The 18480-nt window shown below is 43.2% G+C and overlaps 2 protein-coding genes across 9 annotated transcripts in view; one reads left to right on the forward strand and one right to left on the reverse strand.

The window, feature by feature from the left end:
- The window catches only part of TUBGCP4 (tubulin gamma complex component 4), a 45158-nt gene extending 30591 nt beyond the window's left edge, over window positions 1-14567 (forward strand). For 2 of the 3 annotated variants that reach the window (XM_079911947.1, XM_079911949.1), the window contains exons 10-18: window positions 4560-4610; window positions 5017-5122; window positions 6881-6988; window positions 7416-7554; window positions 10619-10814; window positions 11370-11504; window positions 12953-13069; window positions 13687-13826; window positions 14437-14567. In XM_079911947.1, coding sequence (XP_079768073.1) covers window positions 4560-4610; window positions 5017-5122; window positions 6881-6988; window positions 7416-7554; window positions 10619-10814; window positions 11370-11504; window positions 12953-13069; window positions 13687-13826; window positions 14437-14449 — 1005 coding nt within the window. In that variant the 3' untranslated portion in view covers window positions 14450-14567. The remainder of the gene's footprint in view (window positions 1-4559; window positions 4611-5016; window positions 5123-6880; window positions 6989-7415; window positions 7555-10618; window positions 10815-11369; window positions 11505-12952; window positions 13070-13686; window positions 13827-14436) is intronic. The other variant, XM_079911948.1, reaches the window with a different exon arrangement.
- TP53BP1 (tumor protein p53 binding protein 1) overlaps window positions 13852-18480 on the reverse strand; it is a 68747-nt gene continuing 64118 nt past the window's right edge. For 3 of the 6 annotated variants that reach the window (XM_079911940.1, XM_079911939.1, XM_079911938.1), the window contains 4 exons: window positions 18336-18430; window positions 17603-17802; window positions 16957-17102; window positions 13853-16561 (listed from right to left, as the gene is read on the reverse strand). In XM_079911940.1, coding sequence (XP_079768066.1) covers window positions 16374-16561; window positions 16957-17102; window positions 17603-17802; window positions 18336-18430 — 629 coding nt within the window. In that variant the 3' untranslated portion in view covers window positions 13853-16373. Of the gene's footprint in view, window positions 16562-16956; window positions 17103-17602; window positions 17803-18335; window positions 18431-18480 lie in introns of all 6 variants that reach the window. The other 3 variants (XM_079911943.1, XM_079911941.1, XM_079911942.1) reach the window with 3 other exon arrangements.

The following is an 18480-nucleotide window of genomic DNA, read 5'->3' on the forward strand; positions in this document are numbered from 1 at the left end:
GTTGAATCTGAACGAGAGCCTTGCTGGGTAGAGTAATCTTGGTTGTAGGTTTTTCCCTTTCATCACTTTAAATATATCATACCACTCTCTTCTGGTCTGCAGAATTTCTGCTGAAAAATAAGCTGTAACCTTATGGGGATTCCCTTGTATGTTATTTGTTGCTTTTCCCTTGTTGATTTTAATATTTTCTGTCTTTAATTTTTGTCATTTTTATTAATATGTGTCTTGGTATGTTCCTCCTTGGGTTTATGCTGTAAGGGACTCTGTGCTTCCTGGACTTGGGTGACTGTTTCCTTTCCCATGTTCAGGAAGTTTTCAGCTATTATCTCTTTAAATAGTTTCTGAGGCCCTACTCTCTCTCTTCTTCTGGGACCCCTATAATACAAATGATGGTGCATTTAATGTCCCAGAGGTCTCTTAAACTATCCTCATTTGTTTTCATTCTTTTTTTTTATTCAGTTCTGTGGCAGTGATTTCCACCATTTTGTCTTCCAGCTCACTTATCCATTCTTCTGCCTTATTTATTCTGCTATTGACTCCTTCTAGTGTATTTTTCATTTCAGTTATTGTTCATCTTTGTTTGTTCTTTAAATTTTCTAGCCCTTTGTTAAACATTTCTTGTATCTTCTCAGTCTGTGCCTCCCTTCTTTGTCCAAGATCATGGATCATCTTTACTATCGTTACTCCTAATTCTTTTTCAGGTAAATTGCCTATCTCCACTTCACATAGTTGTTCTTCTGGGGTTTTATCTTGTTCCTTCGTCTGGAACATATTCCTCTGCTGCCTCATTATATCTAACTTTCTGTGTTTGCAGCCCCACAGGCTGCAGGATTATAGTTTCTCTTGCTTCTGGTGTCTGCCCCCTGGTGGATGAGGCTGGTCTAAGAGGCTTGTGTAGGCTTCCTGGTGCAAGAGACTTGTGCCTGTCCACTGGTGGGTGGAGCTGGGTCTTGTCCCTCTGGTGGGCAGGGCAGGATCAAGTGGTGGGTTTAGAGGTGGCTGTGGACTCAGGAAGACTTTACGGCAGCCTGTCTGCTGATGGGTGGGGCTGTGTTCCTGCCCTGTTGGTTGTTTGGCCTGAGGCATGCCTGCACTGTAGCTTTCAGGCTGTTGGGTGGGGTGAGGTCTTGGCATCAAAATGGTGGCCTCCAGGACAGCTCCCGCCAGTGCGTAGCCAGTACCTCTGCCACCAGTGTCCTTGTCCCCACAGTGAGCCACAGCTGCCCTCTGCCTCCCCAGGAGACCCTCAAAGACCAGCAGGTAGGTCTGGCCCAGGCTCCTATGAAGTCACTGCTTTTTCCCTAGGTCCTGGTACACGAGACCTTGTGTGCACCCACCAGGAGTGGTGTTTGTTTCTCCCAGTCCTGTGGAGTTCCTGTGATCAAGCCTTCAAAGCCAAGTGCTCTGGAGGCTCCTCCTCTGATGCCAGACCCTCAGACTGTGGAGCCTGATGTGGGGCTCAGAATTCTCACTCCTGTGGGAGAACTTCTGCAATATAATTGTTTTCCAGTTTGTGGGTCACCCACCCAGTGGGTATGGGATTTGAATGTATCACAGATGCACCCCTCCTACCATCTCATCGTGGCTTCCTCTTTGTCTTTGGAAGTAGAATATCTTTTTGGTAGGTTCCAGTACTTTTCTGTTGATGGTTGTTCAGCGGTTAGTTGTGATTTTGGTGTTTTCATGAGAGGAGGTGAGCTCAGACCCTTCTACTCTGCCATCTTGTCCCAAAGTCCCATACTCTTTTAATTACTTTAGCTTTGTAGTATAGTTGAAATCAGGAAGTGTGATACCACAGGCTTTGTTATTCTTTCTCAGGATTGCTTTGGCTGTTTGGAGTCTTTTGTGGTTCCACACAAATTTTAGTATTTTTTTCTATTTTTGTGAAGAATGCCTTTGGAATTTTGATAAGAATTTTTACAGGGTTTGTGTTGAATCTATAGATAGCTTTGAATAGTATACACTTTTTAGCAATATAATTCTTCTGATCCATGAAAATGGAATGTCTTTCCATTTGTGCTATCTTCAATTTCTTTCAACAAAGACTTGTTTTGTTGTACAGATTTTTCACTTCCTTGGTTAAATTTATTCCTAGGTATTCTTTTACTGAGCATAATTGAGATTAATCCATGTCACATATATCGATAGTTTAGTCTTTTTTACTGATTAGTATCCCATTGTTCATACCAATGTGTTTTCCCATCATCTGTTCATAGACATTTGGATTATTCCCCCATTGTAGTTTTAATTTCCATTCCGCTAATGACTAATGATGTTGAAACTTTTTTCATACACTTGTTTGCCATCCATATATCTTCTTTGGTGAAGTGTCCAAAATTTTGTCCATTTTTTCTTGTTTTTGTTTTATTTTCTTACTGTTGAGTTTTGAGAGTTTATGTATTCTGAATGTAAGTCCTTTATCAGGTATGTGACTTACAAATATTTTCTTCCTGTCTATGACGTGTCTTTTCATTCTCTTAACAGCGTCTTTCAAAGAGTAGAAGTTGTTAATTTTGATTAAGTCCAGTTTTGTCAATTTCTTTTTTGTGTGTGGCTTATGCTTTTGGTGTTGTGTCTGAGAAACCTTTGTGTAACCCAAAGTCACAAAAATTTTCTCCTCTGTTTTCTTTTAGAAAACTTATATGTTTTAGTTTTACATGTAGGGTTATGATCACTTTGAGTTAATTTTTGTATGTGGTGCAAGGTATAGATCAAGTTTTAATTTTTTGCATATGGATATTCAATTGATCCAGCGTCTTGGTTCTTTTTTATGATTTATTTTTGTATATTTATATTGCTATTACACTTACCTCTTTAAGCATATTTGTAAAGAGTATTTAAAATTTTTGGTTTGTGTCAAAGGTCAGATTTCCCCAGGAAACAGATTTTGTGACTGAGATTTGGCAAGAAGTGAGGGAAGCAGGATTGAGTAGAGAGGGGAAATAAACTGTGATGTGGTTGCAGCAGAAGACTTGGCCATCTTATGCAGAGCTCTGAAGCTAGAATGGCCCTTCAGAGATGTCCCAAATTGAGGTTAGAGGGCTAGGCCATTATACCTCTGCATCTATCAGAAATTGGTTCCTCAGGAGGGAACGATGGGCAAGGTAGCTCCCTTTAGCCAAAAGCGCCAGTAGCAGGCAGTACTCTGAACAGCTGGGATATGGGAAACCTCAGTCTTACAGGGGATATCTCACTATACTAGCCACTCAGTCAGTTCTAAAACTTCTGCTTCAGATGGTATATGTTACCTAGTCTGTTGTATTTCTTTTACTCTTCCCATGTCTAATTATTTTGACCTGTGTGCTTATATTCCTCTGGGGATGTCAGCTATTTTGTCTAGTATTGTGTATTAGAGAAGGGCCGAAGGCCAGTTCCTAATCTGTATCAGTTCCAGTGAGAGAAGGCAAAGGGGAGCACCAGGGTGGAGATTCCAGGAATCCTGAATCAACATTGATCACTTCACAACATTGATCACTTCACGGGGCAAATCCTAGTCAGGATCCTTTGATGCTGGTAACAGCTATGTAGTTGATTTTTTGTATCTCAGTCACCAAGCTTGCCGAATTCTCTTACTAGTTCTAATAATCTATATGTCAGTCCTCTTGGACCTTCTGTGCAGGTAGTGAGTGATATTATCTGTCAATAATAACAGTTTTGTTTCTTCCTTTTCAGTTTTTTTTTTTTTTTTCTATATTGGCAAGTCTTTAGTACAATGTTGGATGACTTTAAAGGAATTTCTTCTAATGTTTCACCATCAAATAGGTTCTTTGCTGTGGGGTTCTGGTATATACCCTTTATCAGAATAAAGAAATTTCCTTCTATTCCTTGTTTGCTTTTTTTCTAAAATCATGAACAGATGTTGAGTTTTATCAGATGCTTTTTCTGCATCCATTGAGGTGATCATATTTTTTTTTAATCTTTAATGTAGTGAATTATATTCATATTAAAACTTTTGAGATAAAATTCACACAACAAAGTTAAACATTTGAGCCATTTAAAAATAGGTACAATTCAGTGGGTTTTAGTATGTTCACGATGTTGTGCAGCCATTACCACTATCTAATTCCAGAATATTTCCATCTCATATATTTTTTTAACTGTTAGACTTTTATTCCTGGGATTAACCCAGTGTGGTCATGGTATATATTCTTTTTTCCAATACCTTGCTGGATTTGTACAAAAACATTCTTTACAGGAGTTTTCATTGTAATGAAACTTTGACCCTGTTTTTTTTTCTTTCCCCACATCTTTACTGGAGTATAACTGCTTTACAATGTTGCATTAGTTTCTGCTGTACAACAAAGTGAATCAGCTATATGTATACGTATATCCCCTTATCCCCTCCCTCTTGAGCCTCCCTCCCACCCTCCCTATCCCACCCCTCTAGGTCATCACAAAGCACCGAGCTGATCTCCCTGGGCTATGCGGCTGCTTCCCACTAGCCATCTATTTTACATTTGGTAGTGTATATATGTCAGCGCTGCTTTCTCACTTCGTCCCAGCTTCCCCTTCCCACCCTGTATCCTCAATTGACGCTGTTTTATTGGTTCTTTTCACAGCATCTCTGGAAGCTGATGGTGGAAGAGTCAGATTTACTGGGTCAGCTGAAGGTAATAGCTTAGCTGTTCTTTTAACTCTTAAAATGATGCTGGTGGACAATGACGTTATTCTCTATCCTCTCCTGAGAGTACTGGTTGCCTGTCCCCAGACTTCCAGAGTGGCTCCTTATGTCCTCATCCAAGTGGGCAAACTCCATCTAATGCTACAGGTTTATTACAGTACAAAGCTTTGGCTTACTTTCTTCTGGCATTATTGTGCTTTCATTGAATAAATGATATCAAAGACACACCAGTCATCCTGCCATTACTAAGTATGTCCCTTTAAAATGCCAAAAGCCTACGACCTTTTGTAGGTTGGGCTCAAACTGATGAAATTGGAAATTATATGCATAATTCTCTTAGGATAGTGAAAAGCTCTGCTGGATTACTGAATTGTAAATTGAAATTCTTTCTGCAGATCATTAAAGACTTTTATCTTCTGGGACGTGGAGAACTGTTCCAGGCCTTCATTGATACAGCTCAACACATGTTAAAAACACCACCCACTGCAGTAACTGAACATGGTAATTGCCCTGGGGCCCAAAAATTACCAGCTTACTGAAGTTGTAGTGTATTTCTTAGCTGCTGCTAAACCATTTAGGCCTGGGCTACATAGGAGCAGCCTAGTGAGTTACAGAGAGTGTTTCCAAAATGGAAGGCCACTCAGGTAGGCTCACACTGTTGTTACTGGGAGCAGCTTCAGCTCGTGACTCTTCCTGGAAGGGTTGGTACAGGCCGTCAAACCAGTATTTCATCTCATCAGATTATAGCCATTTATTTCTTAAGGGACATATTGAGATTTTCTTTTTTTTTGGCCACGCCATGTGGCACATGGGATCTTAGTTCCCCAATCAGGAATCGAACCCGTGCCCCCCCCCCCGCCCCGCATTGGGAACGTGGAGTCTTAACCACTGGACGGCCAGGGAAGTCTCCATATTGGGACTTATGGCCACTTGTTGTATTAGAACTCGTTAGGCTGTCAGTGATGGAAAACTAACCTAGGTAGAAAAGGGGAGTGTATTTGCTATTGTATCTGTAACTCCAGCGGGATAGGGATATATCTGGTCCTGAGAACTGAAACTAGGGATTGCTAGGATTCTCTCTCTTACCTTATCTTGTCTGTGCCTCTTGTGTGCTCTTTGATGGCCTTCCAGTCCCATCTGGCCACATGGCCACCAGCAGCTCCCAGGAACATACCACACAGAGTCTACTGAGGGAGTCAAACCTGGTCTCTCTGGTAGCAAGTTAAGGGATTCCAGGGAAAGGGTTTTGATTAGCCCAACTGGATCATATACCTATCCCTGTATCAAAGAGGTCAGACTAAGAAACGCCTACTTTGGGGACTTACCTTGTGGTCCAGTGGTTTAAGACTCTGAGCTTCCACTGCAGGGGGCACGGGTTCGATCCCTGGTCGGGGAACTACGATCCCGCATGCCACAAGGTGCAGCAAAAAAAAAGGAAGATATGCCTACTTCAGTAAAGTGTTCACCTTTGACCAATGGGAAGGATTACCAATCCTAATCAAACTACTTGAGGAGAGTTACATAAGGATCAGAGTCAAAAAAGAGGGGAGTGGGGCAGGAGGGGAGACAGGGTTACTGTTTTTCTAGCTCTATAAAACAACAGATGTCCACTGTGCTTACATAGGACTTCCTTGGTTGCAAGAAAACCCAATTCAAATTCACTTAAGCAAAGGAAAACAGAGAATTTATTGATTCTCGTAACTGAAAAGGTCAGAGGTAAGATGGCTCTAGGCAGTTTTGCTCCAAGGCTTACATGACGCCTTCAGGACTTGGTGTCATTCCATCTTTCACCTCTGCCTTTTCTTCTGAGACAGGCCTGCTCCGTATGGTAGCAAGATGGCTTGCAACCAAGTTCACATCCTACTGAGTCCGTGTTTATCTTGAATAAAAAATAGCTACCCTCTTTCAGAATCTGAATAGAGCCTCTGGATTGGCCTGGCTTGGGTCATGTTCATATCCCTAAACAAAATAGTGTAACAAGGTAGATCGTTCCTGGGTCACCTGCCTACCCTGACGGTCAGGTATTGTCCACCCCACTGGAACTACATGGATTGTTCTGGACAGGGGTGATTCTCCAAGGAAAACCAGGGCGCTGTTATCAGCAACAGGAGAAGGAATGCATGCTAGTCAGGCAGAAGCAACTACTGTTTACCGTATCCTATTAGTGATAGGCGGGCTGCAGGAGAGGTGGAAAGCCAGGGGAGTCTGGATTTGTTACATAGCCAAGCCTTCTCTCAGCCCATGTGTTCTTTCTTGCAGATGTGAATGTGGCCTTCCAACAGTCAGCACACAAGGTGCTGCTAGATGATGACAACCTCCTCCCTCTGTTGCACTTAACAATCGAGTATCATGGAAAGGAGCATAAAGGTTTGCTGTGCTTCCTTGAGTCTTTCTGCTCCTACTGGTCATTATCTGTTCTGCTTCCATCCACTTCCACAGAAACCATATCATTTTGGACCTTAGAAATCACCTAGTCCAGTGCCCTAATTTTACACAAAAGAAAAAAGTCGAGAGGCTAAGAGATGGCCAGGCCATGGTTTTGGCTTGTTTTTGTCATGCTGCTGGAATGGTCTCTGTTTATTTATAGCCACAGTTAAGACTAAAAAAAGAATCTCTAAAAGACCTCCTAAGAGAACACCTCATGGGAGTTTCCTTGCCTTCTACAAGTCCCCTTTGTATCCCCTTTATGCTTCTGACACTGCAGGTTCGAGTGAGCGCTCATTTCATGAATGTTCCTCACCTTGTTGAAACTCTAGTTCTAGATGAGCAAAGTCATCTTCTCTGTTCTTAACAGATGCTACTCAGGCAAGAGAAGGGCCTTCTCGGGAAACTTCTCCCCGGGAAGCCCCTGCATCCGGCTGGGCAGCCCTAGGTCTTTCCTATAAAGTGCAGTGGCCACTACACATTCTCTTCACACCTGCTGTCCTGGAAAAGTGAGTATTTCTGAGTTTCTCACAGGTAATTATTACACATCTTACTTCCACGAGAAGAAATTATCAGGAGTAGAATTGGTTGGGAGCAAGATAGCCAGCCAACTGGTTTTGTTTGTTTTCTGGCCACGCCACGCAGCTTGCAGGATCTTAGTTCCCTGACCAGAGATTGAACCCGGGTCCCCTGCAGTGGAAGCACCAAGTCCTAACCACTGGACTGCCAGGGAAGTCCCCCAGCTGGTTTTTAACAGTCTATAAGTCAGAGGCTGCAAACTCAGATGTCTTCGGGGTCTGGACAGATAACATTAATAAGTGAAGCTGCAGATGTGAGACGGTAGGAGTAGTGGATGCTGGGATGAGTGGGCGGGTCAAACCCTTAAAACCATCAGAGCTTTTTTTTTTTTTTGCGGTACGCAGGCCTCTCACTGTTGTGGCCTCTCCTGCTGCGGAGCACAGGCTCCGGACGCGCAGGCCCAGCGGCCATGGCTCACAGGCCCAGCCGCTCCGCGGCATGCGGTATCTTCCTGGACTGGGGCACGAACCCATGTCCCCTGCATCGGCAGGCGGACTCTCAACCACTGCACCACCAGGGAAGCCCCATCAGAGCTTTTTTTTTTTAATTGCAAAATAACGAGCAATTTACAGGCTGCCAGTTTCTGGCCTCTCTTCATCCTCTCCATTTCTGTTCATAACCCTCTACTTTTGGGGGGAAGAGAAGCTTAGGGTATGAGAGACTAGACATAAACTGGAAAGATAAAGCTGGTTTAGGGAGAAGACGCAGAGCCCACAGCCCACATAAGTAAGCTGCCTGGACTCTGTCCAAAGAGCCTCCGTAGCTCCCAGTCCACTTTCCTTCTCACTTGAGATGCTCTTAACACCCTTGAAGAAATCAAGCTCAGAAGTATTTTCCTAAACATTTTACTTTGAAAATTGTCAAATATAAACAGAAGTATGGACTATCACAAACACCCATGGACGCATCATCCATCTTCAGTAACTAGCAACATCACGCTGTTTGTTTCATCTCCTCTTTTTTTTGGCCAGAGCCTTATAAAGCAAATCCCAGACATGTCATTTTACTCCACCACTGTGCAATTTAAAAAAGCCATCTTTGAGACTTACCTGGTGGCGCAGTGGTTGAGAATCCACCTGCCAATGCAGGGGACATGGGTTCGAGCCCTGGTCCAGGAAGATCCCACATGCCGCGCAGCAACGAAGCCCGTGCGCCACAACTACTGAGCCTGCGCTCTAGGGCCCGCGAGCCACAACTGCTGAGCCTGAGTGCCACAACTACTGAAGCCCGTGCACCTAGAGCCCAAGCTCTGCAACAAGAGAAGCCACCACAATGAGAAGCCCACGCACTGCAACGAAGAGTAGCCCCCGCTCACCGCAGCTAGAGAAAGCCCATGCACAGCAACGAAGACCCAACAAGAAAGACCCAATGCAGCCAAAAATAATTTTTTTTTAAAAAAAGGCATCTTTTTAACATAACTACAGTGCTATTATCACACCCAGTAAAATTAACAATAATTCCTTATTATCTGATATCCAGTCCACATTGAAATTTCCCCCATTATCTAAAAAATGTCTTACGGTTGGGTTTGTTCAAATCAGAATACAAACAAGGTGTACTATTTTCAGTACATTGTTCCATTAGAAATAATTTTTAAAGGCAGATGGAATCAGGTTATCTTATGCAAGCCAGCCTAAGAATAGGTAAATAAGCCCAGTTCCACCAGGAATCAGCTGCTCTTCCCATGCATCTTCTCGGTACAGGGCTCAATGTCAGGCAGCTACCTAGAGCTCTGTGAGGGGAGCCCTTGATTTTTTTTTTTAAATTGAAGTATAGTTGGTTTACAATGTGTTAGTTTCAGGTGTACTGCAAAGTGATTCATATAGATGATGCTTTTTTTTCAGATTCTTTTCCATTATAGGTTATTATCTTGAATATAGTTCCCTGTGCTATACAGGAGGTCCTTGTTGGTTATCTACTTTATATATAGTCGTGTGTGTCTGTTAATCCCAAACTCCTAACCTATCCCTCCCCACCCCCACTCCCCACAGAGCCCTCAATTTTATCTCCTCTTCTGTGGGCTTCAGGGACAGAGAATCACAGCAACCAAAATCCTTGGTTCCCAACACATTCTTATTTGTCCATGCAGGGCCCTCCTTCCTCCTTCATACACACACACACGCGCACACACACACACACACAAATGCCACAGAACCACTTTTAGAACAAAGTCTAGAACACTGGCAGTAATGTCCATCTACCTGTGTGGTCCTTCCCAGCCCTGCCCCCTTACCTCCCCCAACCCTAAGTGACCACTACCCTAAATTCCATGTTTTATTTTTTTTTATAAATTTTAATTTTTAAAATTTTTGTTTGTTTTATACGCATTTTATTTTTGGTTGTGTTGGGTCCTCGTTGCTGCACGCAAGCTTTCTCTAGTTGCAGCGAGTGGGGGTTACTCTTCATTGCGATGCACGGGCTTCTGATTGCGGTGGCTTCTCTTATGGAGCATGGGCTCTAGGTGCACAGGCTTCAGTAGTTGTGGCTTGCGGGTTCTAGAGCACAGGCTCAGTAGTTGCGGTGCATGGGCCTAGTTGCTCCATGGCATGTGGTATCTTCCCGGACCAGGGCTTGAACCCGTGTCCCCTGCATTGGCATGCAGATTCTTAACCACTGCGCTACCAGGGAAGTCCCTTCTATCCTTTTTACACAGTTTTATAACATCTATATATGTTCTCCCAAAGTATATATATTTTTTCTATTTAGTTGTTTGAAGCATTACAAAAAAAGGTATCAGGCTATATGTAATCTTTTTAAATTTCCCTTTTTTATTCAAAATCATATTGCTAGGAGTCATTTTATGTTGTACAGCTGAAGTTCATTCATTTTAATGGCTGTGCAATATTCCATCATATAAATAAACCAGTTTATCTGTTCCCATCTCTAGGCAAACTTATATCCTTCCTGCCTTTTGGGGAGAAATGGGTGGCACAGAGTTCTAGGGTTTGTCACGCAGGTGGGGCTTGAGGGGGGTGAAGTTTTTATCTTGAATAGTCTGGTGTTTCTGTCAAGGTACAATGTTGTTTTCAAGTACTTGCTGAGTGTGCGCCGGGTACAAGCTGAGCTGCAGCACTGCTGGGCCCTACAGATGCAGCGCAAGCACCTCAAGTCCAACCAGACCGACGCAGTCAAGTGGCGCCTAAGAAATCACATGGCCTTCTTGGTGGATAATCTTCAGTACTACCTCCAGGTCTGTGTCGAGGGATGAGTAGAAGGAAGGGGTGTGAAAAAAAAGTCCAGGAGGTTGGCAGGAGTCATTGAAGAGGAATCCTGCATTTGGTGAAAAACTGGAATTTGAGAAAATTCATGGATTATATCACTAGGCATGTTTCTTGGGGGGCATTTTAGAGGGTAATGGAAATAAGTGGATGAAGGAGAACGAGGAGTTAAGGTCCTTATCAGTAATGCAGTATTTAATTATTGTTGCCCCCTTATTTTATAGTTTGCTGTAGCTTCTGGAATCCCATAGGACTTAACCAAGTCGGTCGGCGGAGGGGATGTGGCGTGCGGGGGATGGGGGTGTGGGGGTGAGATCTGCCAAGACATTGTAGGTTGTCAGGAAGTAGGCAGACGACTTCCTACAAGGCGAGGCAACATAAGGGGGTCTTCGTTCAGCTTTAAAGGGGCTTGGATAGGAGGAAGGTGAGTGGGAGCAGAGTTCCTGTTTCATCCTCTCAGGCATTTGATGTTCTTGAGTACTTAGACTATGCAAGGTACTAAAATCATTTGTGCAACTGTCTACCAGGTTGATGTGCTGGAGTCTCAGTTCTCACAGCTGCTTCATCAAATCAATTCTACTCGAGACTTTGAAAGCATCCGATTGGCTCACGACCACTTCCTGAGCAATTTGCTGGCCCAGTCCTTTATCTTGTTGAAACCTGTAAGTAGGGCTGATTGGTTTCCTCAGACTGCTTCTAGCCTGACTGTTCCCTTAGGCACTTGCCAGGATATGGAACTATCACTAAGCAACTTTCCAATCTCTGTCTTTAAACATTTTTAACAACTTATAAAGCAAAACTAAGAGGGAATACTAAAAAGGAACTTAAATGTCTTTGAATTTCTGAAATACTATATCACAAGATGTGGTGAGCAGCTATAGATAAAAGAATATATGCTTAACCCTCAGAAGGAAGGATTTAAAGAAATTTTTAAAAACCTTTCTGACACCACAGAAAGACTAATGAAAAGCATGTAGAATTTACTTTCTTAGAAATCTTGTGGATCAGGATCGACCAGTTTGGAAGTTGTTTTCACAGACAACTACAGCAGTGTCTCCCTCTGTGTGTGTGTGTGTACATATGTACATACATATATTGTGTATCTCCCTCAGGGAAGTTATTCTCAGCCTTGGACCCATGTGGGAATCATCTGGGAGCTTTAAAGTAATCTAGGACCCAGAGCACTTAAATTAGTAGAACCCAGGCACCAATCTTTGAAAGCTCACAAGCTGATTCCAGTTCAAGGATGAAAAAGCAGGAAGATGAAAATGACCCCTTGTAGATTCTAATAGAACAGTTATGCTTTATCTTTGACGGGAGCTACTTGTTATTCCTCAGTTGTGCCACACTCTTTTGTTCTGGTATTTGGGGCTGCTGTTATTTTTAAGGTAGAGAGAGTTCTGTAGATGCCACTCCAAAGGGTTCTGTGAATTGAAAACAACCAAGAACCATTGTCACAGGTAGACTGTCCTTGTACAGTATGAGTGCATCCTTGGGGAAAGCAGAATATCAGAGCAGGTGATCGTCATTAAATATTTATTGAGTGCTTACTGTATGCAAGGCACTGGGGATACAAAGAGGTATAAGTCATGGCTCTGCCCTTAAGGAGCTCACAATCTAGTTGGAGAAACAGGACTTACATACATCACAGATCAGTAACAACACAGACGGCCTGAACAAACGCCAAGTAAACAGTACAGATAATATAGAGGAGAGGGAAGCAAGGGGTCGCTAAAGGCTGTGGTGGGGAAGGGAGCGCGCTGTTAGGAGTAGGACTCAAGCTGGTATTGAGGAGAGTATCCCAGGCACAGGGAACAACACTGAAAGCAAAGCTCAAGGTGGGAGCACACTCGGTGGGTCCCAGAGACAATGAGTTTAATGTGGCTCGAGTGGAGGTTTCGTGCAGGGTGACTAAGAATGACAGTGTCTTTGCCTGGAAGGGAAGAGTGTTTTACACATGTTGCATTTTGAGGGGCTGGCAGGACTTGCATTGTCTCTCCTGAGGTCAGATGTAGAGAATGGGAATAGGTTGGCTCTTATTTTCCCAAATCTTTAATTTCACAGGTGTATCTTCCTTTTTCTCCTAACGTCAACTGTGTTTCCTGGCTAGGTGTTTCACTGCCTGAATGAAATCTTAGATCTCTGCCACAGCTTTTGCTCACTGGTCAGTCAGAATCTGGGCCCACTGGATGAACGTGGGGCCGCCCAGCTGAGCATCCTGGTGAAGGTAAGTCAGACTGGCCACTGAAAGTAAGCAGCCCTGTCCAAAGGACAGAGGTGGCTTTGTGGATGGGAAATCGTGATCTTTTCCTCTGAGTCAGTTAAAACATTTCCCCAATACATACACACAGAAATAATAAGATAAAAAATGTTGGTATCAGTTTTTAAAGCAGATAATTATGTGCTGCCTGAGCGTTCAAATATAGTTCAGCCCTGAATAGTTTATTCAGCCCACCAGATATGCACTGGCTTTGTTCTTACTTTCTAACATCTAACCTCCTTACTTCCTTGAACTAACCCTCTGTTTCACTGAGATTATAATTATCTGCCTGTAACGGAAACACAGGCTCTCCCCAACCCCAGTACACAGCAGAATATATTAATTTGAAGCTGGCTGCTAAATTCCTACTGAGTATGAGAGTACTTTCATAGGAAGTCATGCATTCTATGGACTCGGTATGAAGAAGTCATTTTAGGAGCTAATAGAAATGGGAATGGGGAAGGCCAGTTGGTACTGTGGAATTTTCAGCAAGACTTTTCCAAGGAATCTCCCCTGCCCCTTCACTCCACATGGATAGCTGGTAAGTCTAAGAGGAATGACAGCTTGAGTCCTTCTCTCTGCAGGGTTTTAGCCGCCAGTCTTCACTCCTATTCAAGATTCTCTCCAGTGTTCGCAATCATCAGATCAACTCGGATTTGGCTCAACTACTGTTACGACTAGATTATAACAAATATTACACCCAGGCTGGTGGCACCCTGGGCAGGTAGGAACAACTGCCTTTGGGGCACTCAGTGGACTGTGCGTGTATGGCTTTGTAACGAGTTGTAGAATTCCAGAGCTGGAAGGAGACTTTAGCCATCATCTAGTCCAAATACCCTCCTTTTATAAACAAGCAAAGTAAGGCTCAGCGAGAGAAAGGGCTGTGTCTGATCATCAGTGAAGATTATTTTGCAGTCAAAGTCATCAGAGTAAAGAACCAACACTCCTGGCGCTGAGGCAGGGCGTCAGTCCCTAGCGTGACGCGAACCGGCTGTGCAGCCTTAGCATCCCCCACCCCAGCCTCCCTGCCCCCCAGCTTTTTGCCTCTGAAAGGAGGGGACTGCTCCTTCTAACTCCAAACTTTTTAAAAATCTAATAGTGAGACTCAGTGGTAGATGTCTTCTCTCAGAGGTCTGTCCCATTCAAAAAAAGCAATTTATTATTCTGCTTTCTCTCTCTGAAATGTCAAGCAGATTTCTCCTAAGTGATTTTATTAGCAAGAAGAATTTTAAGATGAGATTATCTAGATCACACGTTGCCCTGATTCATATTTCTTTGAAGAAAATCTTGGGAAAGCATGATATTTTGATGCAACTCTTTTTTTTCTTTTGCAGTTTCGGGATGTGAGAATTTCTGGTCCACAAACTAAGTAAGTCAATCCCCTGCGTTGTAACAGAAGATTCAAAACAAACATCCCATTCTCTGGCCAGACACTGTATGTCTGCAGCTACTGGAAAAGCTCTACCTTTTCTCCTAGAAGCAGTTATTGAACATCCATGGATACAAATCCTCCCCCCTCCTTCCTATGTGGAAGGGGCACCTGCCCCACCTTAGGGGAGTTCTTAACCCATCCACCAAGGAGGACTTGTGGCGTCAGCCCTCCCTCTGCTGACCATGCAGGATCTGTTATATTGAGAACATTTGTCGGATATGTTCATTTACTGAGCACCTATATGCCTAGGTACTGTTCAAACTGGGAGAGAGACAGCAGTAAGCTATACAGATCAGAACGTTAAATGGCTCATGTGAAAAAGGAATTACATTTATTAATAAGTCAAATTCTGGCTGTTACCACTGAGCAAGAAAGGCACCAGGTAAGACAGGCTTCCCCACACCCCACAGACCTCCTTTCCTCTTTCAGAAATTAAAACTGAGCATCTCCTATCCTTAAGGATCTTCAAAACTGTGAATCTGAAGAATTTTACCAGTAACTTCCAATTATTTCAGATTGGTAAGAGGGTAATAATTCTGGCTATTGACAATGTATTCAAAGTATTTTTTAACAAAGAAAAAAGGTCCTTAAGAAAAAAAATTGTTAGATTTCGAATAGTGAAAGATGCAGGTCTAATTATCCCACTTAGAAGGACCACAGGAGTAATCTGGCTCAACCATCACTGATAACCATCAATCTTCATATCAGTGTGAACCGAAATATTCATTGAATAACCCCCTCCAAACTGAAAAAGAATGCAGCATTCTGGCCTCAGTGTGTAGCCACTCAATCTGGTCCTCGTCTCTACATCTTCCACCACATACTATACACCCTTATTCCCTGTAATTGCCAGCTAAAGATGACCACTTCCACTGCTTCCTCTGGAGCAGAGGTTAGCAAACTATGGCCAGCCACCTGTTTTTGTAAAATAAAGTTTTATTGGGACACAGTCACACTCATTTGCTTACCTATTGTCTACAGTTGCTTTCATGCTGTCGTAGCAAAGATAAGTAGTTGTGGCACACCAAATGGCCAAAAAAGCCTAAAATATTTACTGTCTATCTGGAAGAAAAAAAAGATATTTAAGCCCACTTTAGAGAATGAGAGGACATCAACAGGGATGATGCTAGGAGTACAGAAGGAACAGCTTCCAGCAACTGTAACAGTAACCGTAATAAAATTTTGGACCTCTGGCTAGAGCTTCTAACAAACATTTCCAAGTGTTATCACTGTTTCTCATGTTTATATCCTTGCAGCAAGTCGTCGTTTATAGTCACCACCCATTCACAACAATTGGTCCTTTACCCTTTTGGCTGAGCGTACAGTACCCACAGGTCAGCTGTTAGTGAGCTCAACTCTAAAGAGAGATTTTTTTTTTCATTGACAGAAAACTAAGCTGTGCCCAATTCCACTCAACTTCTGCCACAACTATAAATCTGGGCCTATTGTAAAATCAGGTTTTTGAAAGTGCTGAATTTTAGACAGCCCAGGTTAATCTTTTGACAGACAATGATACCACAGAAAACTTTAAAAAAAATTCACTCCTTGTTATTTTCCTTGGCTAGCTGTCCTTCTACAGTGAACAAGCCCATTGAAAACTGCAGAGAAGGTACTATGTTTGTCTTGCTATTTGTTGAGATTAAGCTCAAAGAAATGGATGAAGAAATCCCAGTTACTACAACCAGAGATTCAACATTTATTTTATCATAAAAGTCCAGCAAATAAAAGTATATACAAGATCCATGCAAGGAATCCGGTTACACACAAGACACATTTAAAACCTGGTTAAAACACAGTCTCCACAACACCAGGGAATAAAACCGGTAAGACCGAGTATCCTTAGTGAGAAACATAATCGTGTTTATATTTTGGATGCTGCTTGAATCCAATTCTTTGCCCAACAATGAGGCACTGGATCACCCACTCTTGTGACACCACAGGCAGCTGCAATGCTTCAGCACACTTCAGCACCGAGGCTGGGCACGAGGGGTCCGTCACCACCACATCAAATACCCCTAAAGCAATATCTGCAGGAAGCAGGGGAAGGTGAGTGAGGAAAGGAGACTCAATTTAGTCCTCCAGTTAAAAGACAGATGAGCCTTCTCACCAGTATATCCCGCTCTGCCCAAACTAAAGCCCTTCATGTCAAACACAGTGCCAGTGATCACAACCAAAAGTGAAAAGTCACAATCACTATGTGCTGGCCTTGAGTTTAGCAGGTATACCGGTGGACACCAGGAGAAGCATAAACAGCCCGGTGCGTCACTCATGTTGGCTCACCTCTTGAAGGTGGTACTTTTCTTCTCTTAGAAACACGGGTAAGGTCAGCCTATCAAGACTGAGACTTAGACCACAAGGCCTAAGTGCTACGGGTCATGGACATCCTTGGAGCAATAACAACACACACAAACTTTTCAGGTACCTTTGTTATGGGCACTTGAATGGTGCTGCTTCACAGAGGCTGCCCCCCCAGTCATGAGGATCTCAGACCAGAGCTCCAGGAAGTTCTGCTGTTGGTCTGATACCAAGAGTACCTTCAGATTCTGGAAAGGGTTTTCACGGGGTTGCCTACGAAGGAGTCAGAGAAACAGCACAACAGATAATATCCAATGACAGCCTTTCTGCAAAGGGACGCAGGTACAGCTGACTGCTTTCAATAGCCCTGCGTTAGGGTATCACCCCCCGCCCCTTCCCTCTTTCTCTGAATGATGTGTATTTTCTGAGATCCTGACCTTCTCATCTACCCCTTCTGATTTCCATGTTTATCCTGAGGCCAAGTTTAAGCCAAATCATGCTCCTGAGCCTGTATTTTTAAACGTGTTGCTTAAAACAAGTTGAGAATATTGAATCTACATGAAAATCTCACACATTTTCAAAAGGTCCCTAACCAATATACTCTAGGATAATAAACTAGATGAACTGCTAAAATAATCTCAAACCCACTGAAATTCTGTAATTTATCCTATGATCATTCTAGTTTCTAGAAATATTTACTCTCCTAGATTCTCCCCCTCTGGAAGCTTGCTGTCTTCCTGTCTGCCGTTCTAGATGGGCTCTCAGCTACTCACCAATCCAGAATTTTTTGCTCCTCGAGGCTGTACCCAGCTGGCAGCAGATAATTGCGGTAATTCTGGAGCTGGTTGGCATGGCAACTATCATGGACCCAGACATGAGACACACAAGGAATCCCACTGGCAAGGCACAGGAAGTACTTCCGGGTTCGACAATGCTGATCCGCAATTAGGAGACACTGGTAGGCTGTATTACACTGGAAGAAAAGGAACGGCACCCATGGGTCTAGTGACTTCTAGGGAAAGCCCCTGAATAGTAGCCTTAATGAGTCATAGGGAACAGATCTGAACACTTCCATATACTATCCAAAATGTGACTGAGTCTGTCCTTCTGCTCAAGGCCTGTTCTCTCACTAAAAAGCCCAAGTAGCTTCCCTAGATAATCCCCCTGCCTCACCTGCAGCTTTCTGGGGGCTTAAATCCTCAAGGGACAACCAAACCCCAAGTATTTGGCCAACACTGTAACAGGGATTGCTATTAAACACCAATTTTAATCTGCTTTTGTCCCAGCAACAGAACCACAGCTATTAAGTAACCCAAGGTTCTAACTTCTCCTCCTTGTACACAGTAAAAATTCTGTTTCATGCGACAATGTTTTGGCAGTTTCCCAGTTCCTGAAATCTCTAGCAACTGTATCCATCGTCCCCGGCCCCTATCAGCCTTCTCGGTACAGCAAGTGGACTCTTCTCATCACTGCCCCTTTGGGAATCTACACAAAGAAACTCCTCACCTGGGCTTCATTGAAGTCTTCGAGAATATAGCCAGCTCCTGCTCGAAGCTGGGATTCTGTGTATTGCTTGTTGAAAGGAGGAATTTCTAAAAATTCTATTAAAGAGACATTATCAAGATAATAGTTACTACCAGCTGTTTTTTTA

This window comes from Stenella coeruleoalba (genome assembly GCF_951394435.1).
Source record: "Stenella coeruleoalba genome assembly, chromosome: 2".
Lineage (NCBI taxonomy): Eukaryota > Metazoa > Chordata > Mammalia > Artiodactyla > Delphinidae > Stenella > Stenella coeruleoalba.